Here is a 16,554-nt window from a genome sequence, read left to right as displayed (position 1 = left end):
ATAGGGCCCCAGGAAAAACTTCACTGAGAATGTGACTTTTGAACAAAGACATGAAGGAAGTGAGGCAGCTAAGAATGTGGTTATCTAGGGAAAGAGCATTCCAGGTAGCCAGAACAGCAGGTGCAAAGGCCCTGAGGTGGGAGCATGAATGTTCCAAGATCAGCAAAAGAAGCCAGTGTGACTGAAGTAGAGTGAATGATGGGAAGGGAGGCAGAATGGGTCTTTTAATCTGTCTTCTGTATCTGTGGAATCATTTACATCGGACACTTCTTGGGGAATGCTTCTAACCAGAATCTATTCCAAAGACCATGGATTTCAAATAAATTTTAAAGCAGAACCCTTCCTTCAAATGAAACTTGAGATGGAAGTTCAAAATAGGAAAAAGAAAAGCAGGGGAGGGGCTGTCTCTTAAATCCAACTCATCCCTACATCCCACAGTGGTTCAAGGCAATGCCATGGAGGAAGATTTGTTTCCTACATAGCTCAGATGCAAAGCACCACTCTAGAATGATGGTCTGATGTTCTGCCTAGAGCCAAGATATTTTACAGCACATTGCTCCAGAAGTAGTCTTGTCTGGCTCCTGTACCTACAAGGAGACTTTTAGTAGATATTTACCTCCAACAACGGAGCGAAATTAGAGCCTCTACAGTTACAACCACATGGTGCTGTGTGGGTCTGATACATTCCTAGAAATTAGTTCTCTATTCTGAAACTTTTTTTTTCTTAAAAACATTCTTTAAAACTTTTTTTTGAACAGGTGAAACAGGTCAAAGAATTTTAAAAATGCACTAAAAAAGTTTGTCTCTCAGGGATAACTACGTGACCATGTATTTGCAATGGAATTCCACATACTTATGCAAGCAAATAAAAAGGTACTGATAAGGGGCGCCTGGGTGGCTCAGTGGGTTAAGCTGCTGCCTTCGGCTCAGGTCATGATCTCAGGGTCTTGGGATCGAGTCCCGCATCGGGCTCTCTGCTCAGCGGGGAGCCTGCTTCCCTTCCTCTCTCTCTGCCTGCCTCTCTGCTTACTTGTGATCTCTGTCTGTCAAATAAATAAATAAAATCTTTAAAAAAAAGGTATTGATAATAGGCAACAAGATGGAGGAATATCACAAATAATAAGTTGACAGACACATGAGTGCATACCTTATGACCCATGCTTATGACGCTCAAACAGGCAAAACTGATCTTTGGTGACAGAAGCTGGAATAGAGGTTACCTGTGGGGAGGGGAGTTACTCCCTAGAAGGATGAAAATTTTGGTATCTTGATTTGGATGGTGGATACAAAGGTGTAGTAGATATCTACAAAAATTCATGAAGCTAAAAACCGATTTGTGCATTTTATTCTGTGTACATAATTTAGTCAGTCTCCATTCCACTATCTGTTGCTCCCAGCTACCCAGTTCCCCTATCCAGAGGCCACTCCTCCAGGGATTTCTTAATGCCCCTTTTCTTTCAGTACCTTCAGTCCTGGGAGGAAGCTGGGCAGACACGAGGGGCCAAGGCTGGGGGCATTGGGCCATGGCTTGTGTGCATGCCCCTTGGCTTTCTCTGGCCCCCCAACCCTCTATCTCCCTCCTCCTCCTCCTCCTTTTCTCCCTCCCTTCCCCAGAAGACAAGAGGGGAAGCCAAGGAGGCCCAGGAGGTTGCTGACCCTTGCTAAATAACGCTCTCGCTCCTGGCTCTCCAGGGTGTGCCTGCCTGGAGAGGACAGCATGTGCTGATCAAGCTTATCGTTGACACATTCATTCCCTCCCTCTTTTATTCTCTCCTTTCTGTTCCCTGGAATGATCCTAGGACTTCCTGCTCCTTGGGCATTCAGTCCCAGTGAGCTTCCCTCATCTTGTGCCTTGGTACGTTTCCTTCGTTTCCTTCCATTCCGCGCAGTCCTGATAACCCAGGCTGTGTTTGCATATAAACATATCTCAGTGGATGCTGTGGGTGGGTCTTATCTTCCCTCCACACCCCTACCCGCACCTTCCAACCTCTAGCATCATTCTTTGACCAATTCCCTACCCGCACCCAGAGCTTCCACCTAGCCAAGTCTTTTAGCTAACCATCTAGGGTCCTGACTCCCTGAGGGCAAAGGGGCCTAAGTCAGGTTCAAGTCAGTTTGGCAAGCATTCTTGAAGGTGGTCAGAAATTAAAGAGTACTGCCCGTTCCTCGCCTTCAAGAATCGTCCAAAGTGGCGGGAAATGGTGCTCAACCCAGACCCAGTTCCAATAGTTTTTAACCCAGTACTTTATATTGGTCCTTCCTCAGTGCCAGGCACTCACTTGCGTGCTTTTCGTGCATTGTATCTCTGAATTTTTCCAAATGACCCCAGGAGGAGGATTGTTAGCCTCACCTTGCAGATGAGGAGCTGAGGCACAAGGTTAGACTGCTGGCATGTGGCCACCAGGATTGGAACAGCAAGTTCCCTAGGGAAACGCCCTATTTAGGCTTGGGGTGGGGGGCGGCTCTCAAGTGGGAGTCGGTGTCCCTGAGCGTCGGCTTCGGGGAGCCTTTATTAGTGCCACACCCTTTCAGCACAGTTCTCTCCTGCCTCAGGGGCCTGGAAAGGGGCTTAGCACTGGGGTATCGGCAGGAGGCCCGGACTTTAGGAGAGGCTGATACAAAGCTCCTCGTGGCAGAAGAGCGGAAGGGAGCACGAGAACCCGGGCCAAAAGAAAGGCCCGCCGGCTCCCGGGGCACTACAAGCCTCGAGGCATAGCAAGCGGCGGCAGTTGCAAGCCCCAGTAGCACGCGCAAACTGCACGGAACTACTTCCCTGGGGGACGATTGGGGCCAGTCTCCGCGACAGCCCCTTAAGGTGGACGCGCAGGGTCCGGAGCCCATCGCCGCTTCCCGGGCGCGGCCACGTGCGCCCCGCCGGGCTTGCACGCTCCGCCACGCCGGGCCGCCGGGCCACCAGCAGGCACGCGCGCCCCCAGCGCGCACACACTCCCGGGCACGCACATCGACAGCCCGGCCCACGTCCGCGACGCCACGCCCTCCCCCGCGCCCCGCCCCCGCCCTCGCGGCGCCGGCCGCCGTTCTCCCATTGGCTACACGGCCCGTGACGCGCGGCGCCCGGCCCCGCCCCTCGTCAGTCACTCGGCGGAGGCGGCGCTGGCGGGGACTAGTCTCGTCCGGAGACTGGCAGCAGCGGCGGCGGCGGCGGCCGGAGCTCGAGCCCCAGCGGCTGAGGGCGGGCGGGCGGGCGCGGGGGAGGGAGGGGGGCCGGTCCGCGACGACTCCCCGGACGGCGTTTCTCCTCCGAGCGGCGCCGGTTTCGGCTTTGGGGGGGGCGGGGGTACAGCCCATCCATGACCATGGGCGACAAGAAGAGCCCGACCAGGTACCTGCTCGGAGCTGAGGGGGCGGAAGGGGAGGGAGGGCTGGGGGCGGGCGGGGGCCGGCGACGACTAGGCCCCGGAGCCACCCGGGGCGGGGGGAGGCGCTGCTAAGATGGAGATCCGGGGGCGGGGGGAGGCGGCGGCGGCGGCGGCGGGCGGTGGCGGCGGCGGCGGCGGGAGGCGGTGTCGCTCCCGCTCGGGGCCGGCGGCCGTGCGCGCCGCAGCCATGGCGGCTCCTCCTCAGCCGCCCTCCGCCGCCGCCGCCGCCGCCGCCGCCACTCCTCCCAGACAAAGGGAGATTTAACCAGGTGGGGAGGGAGGGAGGGCGCGAGCATGGGAGGGGAGAGGGAAGGAGCCGGCCCACTCCCCGCCGCCGGCCTCGGGCTGCCCCTGCGCGCCCCCTCCAGATCCGGCCCGCGGCTCCCCTGCCGGCCCCCCCAGCCCCACGCTCAAGTCCACAAGTCCGCCCGCTTCCTGCGCCCGCCGCGGCCTTTCCCGGGGCGCCGCCGCCGCCTGCTGTGCGAGGCAGCACGGTCCTGGCTCGGAGGTTTCAGGGTGCCGGTGGGGGCGCCCCGTGCCCTCCCCAGTCCCTGTTCGGTCCCCGGAAAGGGTGGGTGGGTGGTCGCCCGAGCGAAGTTTCCAGCACTGGATTCCTGCGAAATTGCGAGGGCTCACCAGCGCCTGTGTTTTGCTGTTTCTCCCCCTTTTTCCTGCTCCCTGTCTCTTCCCTCCCCTTTCCCCCACTCCTCACTCCTCCGAAGGCCAAAAAGACAAGCGAAACCTGCGGCAGACGAAGGCTTTTGGGATTGTAGCGTCTGCACCTTCAGAAACAGCGCTGAAGCCTTTAAATGCAGCATCTGCGATGTGAGGAAAGGCACCTCCACCAGGTACTTGAAGATCTGTGTTAGCTTTTGTTGAAGGACTTTTGTTTTTTTAAGGTCGGGGAGAGAGGGTGGAGAGCTATACTTTATGCCCTCTTTCCAACTTGTTGATTATGGCTTTTTTGCATTTGGGGGTGGTTGGTTGATGTGTGGTTTTGGTTGTGTGTATTTTGTGTTGTGTGCAAAGCGGTCCTATTCATTGAGTGATTTATAGGAGGGAATTTTTCCGGGTTTTCGTCTTATTTCTAACAGGCTGGATTTATTTGACACTTGTATCCATTGGCTTATTGGTATTGGCTCAAAAAGAGAGGAAGCAGTGCTTTTGCTATGGATTGTAGGAGTTTAGACCTTTTATTTTCACCATGTGTAGAATGTTTTTAATTTGCCTGCCCTGAATTTTTTCTTCTCTGAGCGATTTAGTGGTGGATGTACAGTTATGCTGGTTGTTGTGCTTTTCCTGTCTTGAGCTGCAAATGTCTGTTACTTTCTTGTGCTTGAAAATAAATGTTGGGGTTTGATAAAGCAAGTGCATTTTTTTGGAAAGCTGAACTCTTTTTTTTTTTTTCTGATTATCTTATGCAGAGGGATGTTGGAGGACGATTCTGCAAAATGGTGAAATGAATAGACTATTGAAGTTTTTCTGTGTTTAAAGTCTTATTACAATGAAAAGAATGTTGAAAGAATTCCTTTTCATTTTGGTGAGAGTAGTAAATCGCATCTGGTATCAAAACGAGTTGAACTACACGTTTAATGTTTAGATATATTTGGATAAAATGTCAAAGATGATTCTGTAGCCTTCTGGTCATCTTTTAAATTGAATCTGCAGTGTGTGTCCTTAATGTTGGAGTTTGAAGTGAAGGTACTCTTGATGTCATTTCATAGGAAGGCATTGGGGTATATGGGTGTGAAAGCTGGGGAGGAGTGAGTGCCTAGAGGATCCTTGAAGATATAAGGTGATTGCCAGAAGTCTCATTTCATCAGGTACTTGTTTTTGAGTTGGTGGTGTTCCAATATGATTGTGTTGCAGTACTCCATAGTTCTCACTGGATGTTATTCTTTGACTAAACGTATCCTGCCAGGGTTTCATTGCTTTATTTATACTTGGGATTACCTAGGATATTGGGTAACCTAAAGAATATAATTCTGGGATGATTTGGTCCAATTACTGGTGGAGCAGTTCTGTGACTTCCACTAACTCTTTCAGTAAAGAGTGTTTTGAATGAAAGTACTCAAGAACTAACAATATTTCTCCAGAAGTTTTTACAGCAAATTCATGTCACTTTTTGTATTATGATAGAACAAATTTAGTTAAAATAAAAAGCACTTATTGGGAGCTTAATAGATTTTGTTTTGCTCTCTGAAACAGGGAATTCCATCAAATGGCATGAAAGTTTAGAAATGTATTTGTTATTTAAAGCAATAGTGATTGTATTTTATTTATGAGTAATGTTTTTTTACACGTAGAATCCCTCAGAGGCCAAATCTCTTTATTGTGGTTTTGCTTTGAGTGTTACCGTAGATGATGTTCAAGTAAATGACTAGGAAACTCCTAAGAACTTGAGAACTTAACTGGTGAAGAGCAAAACCAAATTCAAGTTTACATCTGATGTATTGCTGGGAATAATTATCTTATAATGAAATGCATTTCAGTTTCTACATGTTTTTTAAAAAAATCTGACTTATCAACTTTTTGGAAGCATGTGGGAGGTTTTGATTTTAAAAGCAATAGAGATGTTTAAAGTTTTTTCAGAGTTACAGATGATGACAGTGAAATTCAGTTTTTTAGCAGATATATTAAATTACTAAAGACGAAATATCTCAGGAACCAGGATACTTATCTCTTATCTTTAAGGGTTTTCGTGTAATTTTTTGAGGTCTCTGGTTGAGTAGGATTTGAACACAGATTTCCAAGATCTGAGGACTTAACACTCTTATTAAAAGTTGCGATACCTTTACGTGGCCTTTTTGTTTCATCTTGGTTATTGTCAGTGTTTTGGTGTTTGAGATCTATTCTTGAAGCCATCTTTAATTGGAAAGCAGACAACATTTTGGCTTTCTTAGGCTAGAAATGGGTTTCATGTGGGAAGGCGACTTTCAACAGGTCTTCATCCAGGCGTTATGAAGTGTAGAAACTGTTGGTTAATTTCCCTGCCATACTAGTTACTGCTCTGTGATTTTCCTGGGTCTTTTTCTTGTAATTTTTTTGGTACTTCAAATATTTAATACTTTTTGTCTTGCATAGTTTTAATCAGATCTGGTATTGATGACAGTAGAAAACTTGCTGGGTTTGGATGCTGAGTAATAGGCAAAAATTTGTGATTTTAGAATAACTTTTAAAAATAATAAAAGGGCTTTGTTAACCTGCTGGCTGGTGTAGAAATTGGGTTTTATTGCTCTGAGCTGGTGTTTCTTATTCATATTATAACAACAGCCTAGCTGCTGGCCTAGCCAGTGGTCATTTTGGAGTTTGTTCATCATTTTTGTCTTTATTGCCATAATCTACCAAGTCAACGAAGGAAGTCAAAGTTTAATTAGTAGTAGGTCCAGCAGGACACAGAACTGTATTTACCCTTTGAGGATAGAATTGGTGTCACTTAATTTAATGAGGAGAATAATAACTCTTACCCAAAGAGCATTTATTAAATTCCTAGGATGTGAAAGATACTGGTCAAGACATTGGTGAGGGTGGGGGGGTTGGTTAGAAATGCACAAAGATGAGCAGAATCCAAGTTTTAAAGGCTCTGAGAGAGGTATAAATAAAGTGCTGTGTGGGAGATTGGAGCAGTCTGGCTTGGGGAATCAATTAGGATGCCTCCTCCTCCTTCCCATTTCTTCTGAAAAGGGAATTGATTTCTATAAGCTCACCTGCCAACTTTTCATTGTTATTGCCATGTGTACTTTATATGTTGAATTCTCCAGGTAGATTCATGGAAGTGGTTCATAAGGTCTTTTTTCTTACTGGAGCAGCACAGAGCAGAATGGAAGGAGGTCAGATGTTCCAAAGGAACATGTGAAAGGAAGGAGGAGGATATACTTAATAGGATACTTGGAGGTTCAGGGGGAAACAAGGGTCTGTATTGGATGTGTCAGTTATATGGAGGGTCTCTTTGGGTCTTAGATACATTCCTTTTTCTAATTATATCATCGCACTCTGCTCCTTGCTGGTGATTATTTTATAGTTTTATTGAGGTATGGTTTACATACTGTAGAATTCACTAATAGTAAGTGCACGATTCATTGAATTTCAGTTATTTTAAAGATTTGTGCAACCATCACCACAAATCAGTTTGGGAAGATTTCCATCACATCCTATGGTTTTCTCCTGTTTGTTCTGTGATACAGCTTAAAAGCATGGAAGGGTCACCTGCTCCCGGGAAGGTTGCCTCCTCACCATGCTGAGAGAACTCTACCCTAAGCCTTTCAATATAGGAAATAAAGGAGTGTATATTGAAGGTGGCTGTGGGTGGGGAGGAAACTCTATCCCTTTCCTAGGTGATAATAGGAGATAGATAAAGTAGGGCTTGCCAGTCTCATGAAAGATGATGCCATCAGCTTTTAGAATGAAAAACCCTTGCATATTAACAACTTTACTTAACCATTTTGTTAAGTGGAAGTTCTTGAGTGTTGAGCAGAGTAACTTCCTAGACTCAGTGGTAGATTCAATGTACTTTGCTTTGGTCTTGCTACTTCTCTGAATCCAATAATGTCTTTGTTGGAAATAAAGATTGCCAAGGTACTGCTGCAGCAGGGGGAGCTGATTCGTGCCTCTTTGATCATAGTGCTGCATTTTGACCCTCAGCTACTGCTTAAATGACACTCACTTGAAAGTTGGTAAATTTTTGTGTTGGGTAATTTCCATAGATTTGGAACTTTTCTAGTCTTAAGAGCCAGATTTTATTGTGATACTGGGTTCAAATCACGTTGATTTGCATACCATCTCTCTGAAAAGTTTTTAGAGCTTTTGCAGACAGAAGTGAGGAAATTACTTTAGATGTGTAATACAATTATATCACTTAAAAAAAAAAGTTGGTACTCATATGTTGAATTAGAAGTTGGTACTCTGTTTTGTTTGGAAAACGTTTCCTTTGTTCTGGAACTCCCTCATTTTTTGAAGTTGTAAGTTTGGACATTTCTCTCCTCAAATTCAGGTAGCCTAACAACTCAATAGCCCTTGAATAGTCATGAAGTACTTTAAGAAGTTTTAGGGGAAAACATACATACTTAGCGAGATGTGAAAGTTCTAATCTTGCTTCAGAAGTGCATCTCCCTGAGGTAATAATTTTCAGGTAAGAAACTCCCAGAAAGCAGGGGTGGGGTGTACCTAACCTGGAGTAGAGCCAGGTTTCTTCTCTATGGTTTCGGGTCATCCACCACAGTGGTTTTTCTCCTTGGGTCACATGGGTTTTTACTGTAGTGTTTGTCTTTCATAAAATTTCTCCATTAAATACATGGAAATAATACATTATTTATAAATATATGTATAAACATTTACATTTATACATTTCTAAATAAATGTATAAATACATTAAATACATGGAATAATTACGTGACTTCTGAACCATCAAACTTTACCAAACCTTTTGGCCTCAAAGCTGGTAGGTTTTTAAAGATCGCTCTTATCCAGAAACGGTGATAATTTATTTTGTATTTGCTATTATATTGAACTTGCTGATTTATTGGTACTGACTTGATCTTATGTATACTTGGTGACCTTAAAGTAAATTACCTGGGTAGTTGTGGTTATTTGATAAATTTTTATTGAGCACACAGCCAAATGGGCTCTGGCGTACAGTGGTGGAGAAACAGACAAGGTCCTTGTTCTCATGGAGTTTGAAATACTATGGAGAAGAAGAGAAAATAAGCAAGTAAACAGAAAAATAAAATAATTTTGGCCAGTGGCAAGTGTTTTGAGAAATCAGAGCAGAATGTGGAACTGCAGAGTGAGGAGAACCTCTTTCTAGACAGTGTTAAGGTACACATTTGCCTTTTTGGGCAGCATGCATACTCCTTTCTTTTGGAGCAAGGGGTCTTTACTTCTGCAGGTTATTTCTGTAGTCTCTGCCATTTAGCTCATTGGGTTGGGGACAATTTAAAGTTGGAACCTTTGTGTACAGGCTAGTCAGCTATTCCTTAGTTGCCTGCCATATCCTGAGGCCAGGCCACCTAACTTGTCAGTGTATCCTGTCAGTTCCCCATGTGGCTGGCATATGTTCATCCTGTGCTTCTGTCAATGCTGAAGAGATTCCAAGATTAATAAAAACTGTTGGTAAACGGCAGCTACTTGAGGAGGTTGTCAGCACTACCTCAGTTCATTAGAACTTCAGGTAATAGTGGATCCCTCAATGTCTCCTTTGCAGTCTGAACGTTCTTTGCAGTCTGGAACGTTCTGCAGTCTTCTGGCTCTCATTTTCTCTTTGGCTCTGTCACCGGGGCCTTTTTGTTTGTGGAGTCTTCCTCCCCATCAGGAAGTTCCCTCCTTCTTTTTTAGGTAAGGAGGGTTTTGTTTTTGTTTTTGTTTTTAAGGTTCATTTATTCTTTTAAAGATATTTGTTTATTTGATAGCCTCTCCGCGGGGGCAGAGGGAGAGAGAGAATCTTAAGTACACTCTGCACTGAACCCGGAGCCAGACTGAGGGCTCCATCCCAGGATCCTGAGATCATGACCTGAGCCAGTCAGGAGTTGGATGCTTAACCCACTGAGCCACCCAGGCACCCCTTTAAGTAAACTTTTTGAACTGTAGTACATATACAGAGAAGTGCACAAATCATAAGCAAAAGGCTTGAGGAACCTTCACAAGGTGAACACACCATGTGACTTGCACCCAGGACCCCAGAGTCTATGATACACTCTTTTTTTTTTTTTTAAGATTTTATTTATTTATCTGACAGAGATCACAAGTAGGCAGGCAGGCAGAGAGAGACAGACAGAGAGAGAGGAGGAAGCAGGCTCCCTGCTAAGCAGGGAGCTTGATCCCAGGACCCTGAGATCATGACCTGAGCTGAAGGCAGAGGCTTTAACCCACTGAGCCACCCAGGCGCCCCTGTGATACACTCTTGACAGTCACTTCAGCCACTGTTCTTGACTTCCAGTGCTGGGGAGCAATTGTGCATGTTTCTGAATTTGGTGTAAGTGGAGTCATCCAGTTAGATGCACTCCTGGGCCTGCCTTACTGAGATTCATCTGCGTTTGTGTGCATGGGTCTGAGTTTACCAGTGCTGCTGTTTCATCCTAAGACTATTTTAGAGCTCAACTCTGCATGTAGACCCTTACACATTCCAGAAATAGGATATCTCCTTGGTATCTTTTTATTACCTACATACTTGAACACAGGTGTCTTCTCTCAGCTGTAGTGTAAATTCACACATCATTGAGTGTAAGGATAAAGCCTGGTGTGTGGAACTTTTCTACAGTACATAAATGGAGTAAGCTTTTGCCTCATCAGTTGTAGTGTTTTATCAGTCATTTATATTTCAAGTCATTGGTTAAGTAAATAGAAAATGCCTGCTTTCAGGGAACCTAACAGATGTTGAAAAGGTGAGACAAAAAGATCTTCAGTGGTGTGAGGAGCATCCAGTGGTGGTAGGCATGGAATAAATGAGTACATGGTAGAGATAGTTGGTCTGTGTGGGTATATTGGGAAAAGCCTTACTGAATCTGGGATTTATGATTCTTAGATGTAGTTTGTTGTGCAGGCTGATACAAGTTAGTTTGCTCCCGTGCTCGCTTCGGCAGCACATATACTAAAACAAGTTAGTTTGCTCCCTCCTACATCCTTTTCAGCTCTTCCTTCACTTCAGATGTCATCCACACCTTTCCACTTCTCCCCACAGGCTGGTAATTCCCATTTACTGTATAATAACCATGATCACCGGCCTTATGCATCCATGCTCATGGCTGTCAAATCCAGCTCTCTCTGCTTGGTCCACTTAAATTACCTCCTAGTTCTCGTTGCCTTTAAGATAAAGTCCAAGTACTAAGCATCACAAGGGGCTTCTGATTTAGTCCTTTCACGTCCCTTTAGGATTTCTGCAAGCAGACGGCTACCAAACCCCATCTGCCCTCCACATACAGCGTGTGTGTGTTTCCTGCCAAACTGCTTGTTTCCCAGGCATGGACCATGATACATTTCCATACCTTCGCACCTTCTCTTCTCTGGACTTATCTGAAATGCTTTTCCTTCCTTCTGTGTCCTGCCTCACTACTCTTTGTACTTCTAGATGTCTCAGGAAGCCTTTTCATCACTCCAGTCAGGTGTAGTTCATCATTAACACTTGAATTGCATTTTTACTTGATTGCCTCGCCCTCCAAATCATGTATAACTCATTTAACACTTGAACAGAATTTTTATTTGATCACCTGTTACGTTTTTACCTGTTTTACCTAGAACATAACACCTGTTATGTTCTACCTTTTTTGAGGGTAGAACCTTTAAAAAAAAAAAAAACAAAAAAAACACAACTAATTAATTTGAGGGAGGGAGGGATGGTGGGGACAAAGGGGGAGAGAGTTTTAAGCAGTCTCCATGCAGTCTCAGAGCCCCATGTGGGGCTCCATGTGATGACCCTGAGATTATGACCTGAGCAGAAACCCAAGAGTCCTATGCTTAATTGACTTGAGCCACCCGCTGCCCCCCTGAGGACAGGGCCTTTCTTTTCACAGCTTTATTTTTCTTAACAATGGTAGTACAGTGCCTTGCACTGACGGGTTCAGTAAGTGTATATAGAATAGATGAAGACGAGTTTCAATTGGAATCCCCCTTAAAACTGTTCCAGTTAGTTTAAAAGTTTTATGTAATAAATAAGCTTTCATATTGGGGCTTGAATCCTGTGTGTGTAATGTTACTAGTTTAGGGAAAGTTGTCTTTATGAAGTGTGTCCTTAAAAGTAATATACCTGTTTTTCTGGTTTTGTTTTTCTAAACATGTGCTGGACATGTCTTGGACGCTGTAGGCAGTGCATTTAAAGTACTTCCTGGAGTGGTTTGGAGCTTCAGAGCATGAGCACATTTACCTAAACAATAACTCTTGATGATTCCTAATCCTTTCTCGTTGCCCATTTGGTTATTTAAGCAGCCGAAAGTCTTAAAAATCTGATAATGAAGCAGAGGATCAGTCATGTGCAAAATCACTTTTAAGGAACTAGATGGGTGTGCATGTAACCTGGCATCTAAAAGGTAGTTTAGAAATGGGTACAGAACGTGTTGGGTATTGATGGAGAGGTTATGCTGTCCATCATGTAAGTTCTCTTGTGTTAATATACCTATAAGTTGGAAGTTGTACATGGAGTGTATTCTGTTGAGTAATCTGGATTAATTCTGTTAAATTGAAGTCTTGACTCATTCACTTCATTTATTTAGCTTTAATTTCAGTTCTATGCAGTGATTGACTGTTGTGTCAAAGAAGAATTGTCAATAAAGACAGTGCAAGAAAACTGCAGTGTTAGAAATCATGAATAGTTGAAATCATAAGGTAAACAAGTGAAATTTTGATTTTTCAATAGGATTAGGTAATGCTCTCTTTCCCTCCCTTTATCATTTTAGAAAAACTATTTAAACAATCCTTTGGTTGAGAAAAGAAACAGGTAGAAGGGATATGTTTAAAAAAAAAATCTTAACTTAAAACTTTATAATTTAAGAGCATTAGCAATACATTTTAAGATGAAGTAGCTTTTGGGAGGGACTGGAAATTAAAGGTGATTTAGGATGCCAATTTTATCAGCCTGTATTGGATCTTAAAACCTATTGAGTACTTGGTGGTTAGTCATGGAGAAAATAAACCTGGTGACTGCTTTCTAAGAAGAGATCAGATTTCATATGTAGGGTATAAGGTTTATACACTGTTCATTCTTTTATAGAACTAAAAGTTGTTTAATATCATAAGTCTGCCGGAATATTCAAGGTTTCAAGAAATAAAAATTCAGCTTAAACTACCTTCAGTCAAAACCAAACAGTTCTATTGTCTTGGGTGCCTGGGTGGCTCAGTTGGTTAAGCATCTGCCTTTGGCTCAGGTCATGTTCCTAAGGTCCTGGGATTGAGCCTCATTGGGCTCCTTGCTCAGAAGGTCTTACTTGGAGGGAAATGGGACACTTACCCAGCTGGATAGGAAGTAGCTACCGTAGTAACACACCTTTGTAACTGGGTTAATACTCAATGTATTCACTTTGAATTTCAAACTTTAATAAGCATGAAGGCTGGAACTCTGTTTATCTGGTACTACCCCAGTCTCTTGTAAATTTTTATTACACGAAGGAGGGAGATTATCAGTGCGTTGGTAAAACTTAAAAATAACTGATGTAGGGTATTTTCCTGTATCATTACATATAGTCATGATTATCCTTTATTTTGGTTGTGAAGGTGGTAATACATGCTTATAAGAAGTTAGGGGACAAAACAACATAAAGGTCACTTTTATTCTGCCATACAGAATTGTTTTTATTTGACCAATTTATTTATTTATTTATTCCCTGGACCACAAATATTTGAGTAATTATAGTTTTCCAGGTGCTGTTTAATACATTAGTTCATTGAATTTTCAAGTGTTGTAGGTTGTAGTTCCATGTAGGAATGGGAGTATCAAGCAGTGTGTGATACAAAACTAATTGAGTCTCTGGTTTGAAAGACATCAGTTCTGACCTGTTGGTTTTATATTGTTCATTTTGGGTTTTTCTTCTAAGGAAATTTTTTGTGATCACTTCATGGTTTTAGGGATTCCTTTTTGTAGAAAATAAAGCTAACATCCAGTTTCCAGTTTTCTTTTTGGGTTTTTTTTTTTACTTTGGGGGAGAATGAAAATATATCTTTGAATTCTTAGTATCAGTGGCATGATTAACTTTGCCATAGTCTTTCATGAAAAGAATAAGTGTGTAAGGCAATCCAGATTTAATGTTTTTCTATTAAATTTGTTTAACGTTGTGGTTCTCAAACTTTAGTATGTATCAGAATCCCCTGGAATGCTTGTTGAAACACATTGCTTGATTTCTGGCTCTACCTTCCGGGTTTTTTTTTATTAAGTAGGCCTGGGGTAGGGCATGTGAATTTGCATTTCTTAGAAGTTACTAGGTGATGTTAGTGCTGCTAGTGCTGGTCTAGGGAGCATAATTTTGAGAACTATTGGTTAGATGACCTTAAATTCTAAAGAGAAGCCAGCCATGTTTCTTAATGAAACTGGGGATAGTTTTGATGTTAGAGAAAATTTACGTCTTGACATTTCACAGTGAATTTAAGAGAAGTGATCTACATACATTTATTTATTTGTTTGTTTATTTATTTAAAAGACTTTATTTGTCAGAAAGAGAGAGTGAGTGAGCAGAAGCAGGGAGAGCTGCAGGCAGAGGGTGAAGCAGGCTCCCTGCTAAGCAAGAAGCCTGATGCAGGACTCGATCTCAGGACCCTGGGATCATGACCTGAACTGAAGGCAGTTGTTGAACTGACTGAGCCACCCAGGCATCCCCACATGAATGTAGGGATGTACATGAACATGTACATGAACTTAGAGCTGGAATTAGAGGCGATTTCTTAATAAATAACATTGTGTGTAGTAGAAGAGTACTTATAAATTGGGGGATCATATCAACTAAATTTGTGTCTTCCACACTGAAAAATCAGATATTGTCTTGGGCTATTAATATGTGTGTTGGATTTCAGATACATGTATTTTTAAAAAGCTATTTCTTTGTTCTTTGTTAGAACTAAGTTTGACAGTAAACTAGTGTTTCAGTAGAATGTTGGCCAAAGAATATGAATAGGTAGTTAATAAAAGAACTACAAATTAAGGCAGGAAACATGAGAAATGTATAACTTCTATTACTTAAATACAAAACAACATTTTTGGCAAGTTGAATTTTAAAGACTAAACATTTTTAGTGAGTCTAGGAAGAAGTGGACATTGTAACAGAGCCTTGGTGCTAGATACGTTGCTTTAAATTTTCTGAAGGCCAGTTGGTATCAGTTCCTTTAAAAATATTTGTACCTTGTGACCTAACATTTCAACTAGGAATTAGTGTTCTCTGCGTATAAAAATTTCTGTGTAAATACATCTGTTGCATCATTATTATAACAAAAAAATGCTGCCTGGCCGATGCACGCAGGAAGTGTTGGTAGAGTGCTGCGTGAGGGGCAGGTCTTTTGCTAAGATCATAAGGATCTGTGGCCCAAAAAGTGGAGTTTGATAGTAATTCTTGCTGTAGTTAAAAAAAAAAAAAATGCCTATATAGAAATCAGGGAATTGATAAAAACCATGCAATAGTTATAAATATTTTGCAGCTCTTAAAAATGTCAGCTTTATTTGTAATACCCTAAAACTGGAAATAATCCAAATGTCCTTCTGTAGATTAGATGAGTGGTACATCCATACCAGATGTAATACAACTCAGCAATGAAGAAGGAACAAACTCTGGATACAACAACTGATATGGCTTTCACGGGCTTGATGCTGAGTGAAAAAAGCCAGTCTGTGCAGGTCATACACTTTAGGCAGACATTCACGTTTTTGTAATAACAAAGTTAGATTAACAGTCACCAAGCTGGGGGGTGGGTGTTGTGACTGTAAAGGGGTACTGAGAGGGAATGTTCTGTGTTAATTAAATCTAATCTTCATTGTGGTGTTTGTTACATGAATCTACACATGTGATAAGGTGACCTAAAACGATACACATGTGTCCCAGTGTCAGTTTCTTGGTTTTGATGTACTGTAATCCAGAGGATGCAACCCTGTCTGGGAAATGGGGTGCAAATTATATGGAACTTCATACTGTTTTTGCAATACTCTGTGAATCTGTAATTATTTCAAAATAAAATGTGAAGTTTTAGAAAGAATATATAATAAAAGGAAATGTTCACAGTATTAGAAAAAAGTTTCAAAATGATAAAACATATGATCCCACTTTAATATTTCACACCACTTAATTTAATATATTTACTTGGAAGTAATGAGTGATCAAATTATTCTGAGCAGTAGCATGGTGGATTCCTTTGGATTCTTTTGTGTATGTGTGTATGCTTTTCTGTAATTTCTGTAGTTTAGATGAGTTGGTATCACTTTGGTAGTTGGAAAAACCAGTATTCGTAATAAGTTCTAAAAATCTAATTCTGGAATGTTGAAATTTAAATAACATTTACATTGAGATTGTAAAGTTTTGTTTATATTGGTTACACTGATTTAGCATTTCAGTAGCTATTAGCTGAGATTAGAGAATATATTTATACTCTAAAACATGTTGTGTTTGTAAATTTAAAGCTGTTTTTTGCTCTTGGTATTACAAATGTCCTGTATGATGTTCTGACTCAGTGTTGTCCAGTGTAAGTATATACATTGCAAGCCACATGAAATTTTAGG

The 16,554-nt window shown here is 42.5% G+C and overlaps 1 protein-coding gene across 1 annotated transcript in view; it reads left to right on the top strand.

The window, feature by feature from the left end:
- Positions 1-3,184: 3,184 nt before the first annotated feature.
- The window catches only part of RYBP (RING1 and YY1 binding protein), a 79,045-nt gene continuing 65,675 nt past the window's right edge, over positions 3,185-16,554 (top strand). Inside the window, exons 1-2 of the mRNA XM_032867405.1 lie at positions 3,185-3,343; positions 4,103-4,228. Coding sequence (XP_032723296.1) covers positions 3,312-3,343; positions 4,103-4,228 — 158 coding nt within the window. The 5' untranslated portion in view covers positions 3,185-3,311. The remainder of the gene's footprint in view (positions 3,344-4,102; positions 4,229-16,554) is intronic.

Source organism: Lontra canadensis, unplaced genomic scaffold, assembly GCF_010015895.1.
Source record: "Lontra canadensis isolate GAN:19392208 unplaced genomic scaffold, GSC_riverotter_1.0 scaffold34, whole genome shotgun sequence".
NCBI classification, from domain to species: domain Eukaryota; kingdom Metazoa; phylum Chordata; class Mammalia; order Carnivora; family Mustelidae; genus Lontra; species Lontra canadensis.
This window is presented reverse-complemented; position numbering and strand designations above follow the sequence as displayed.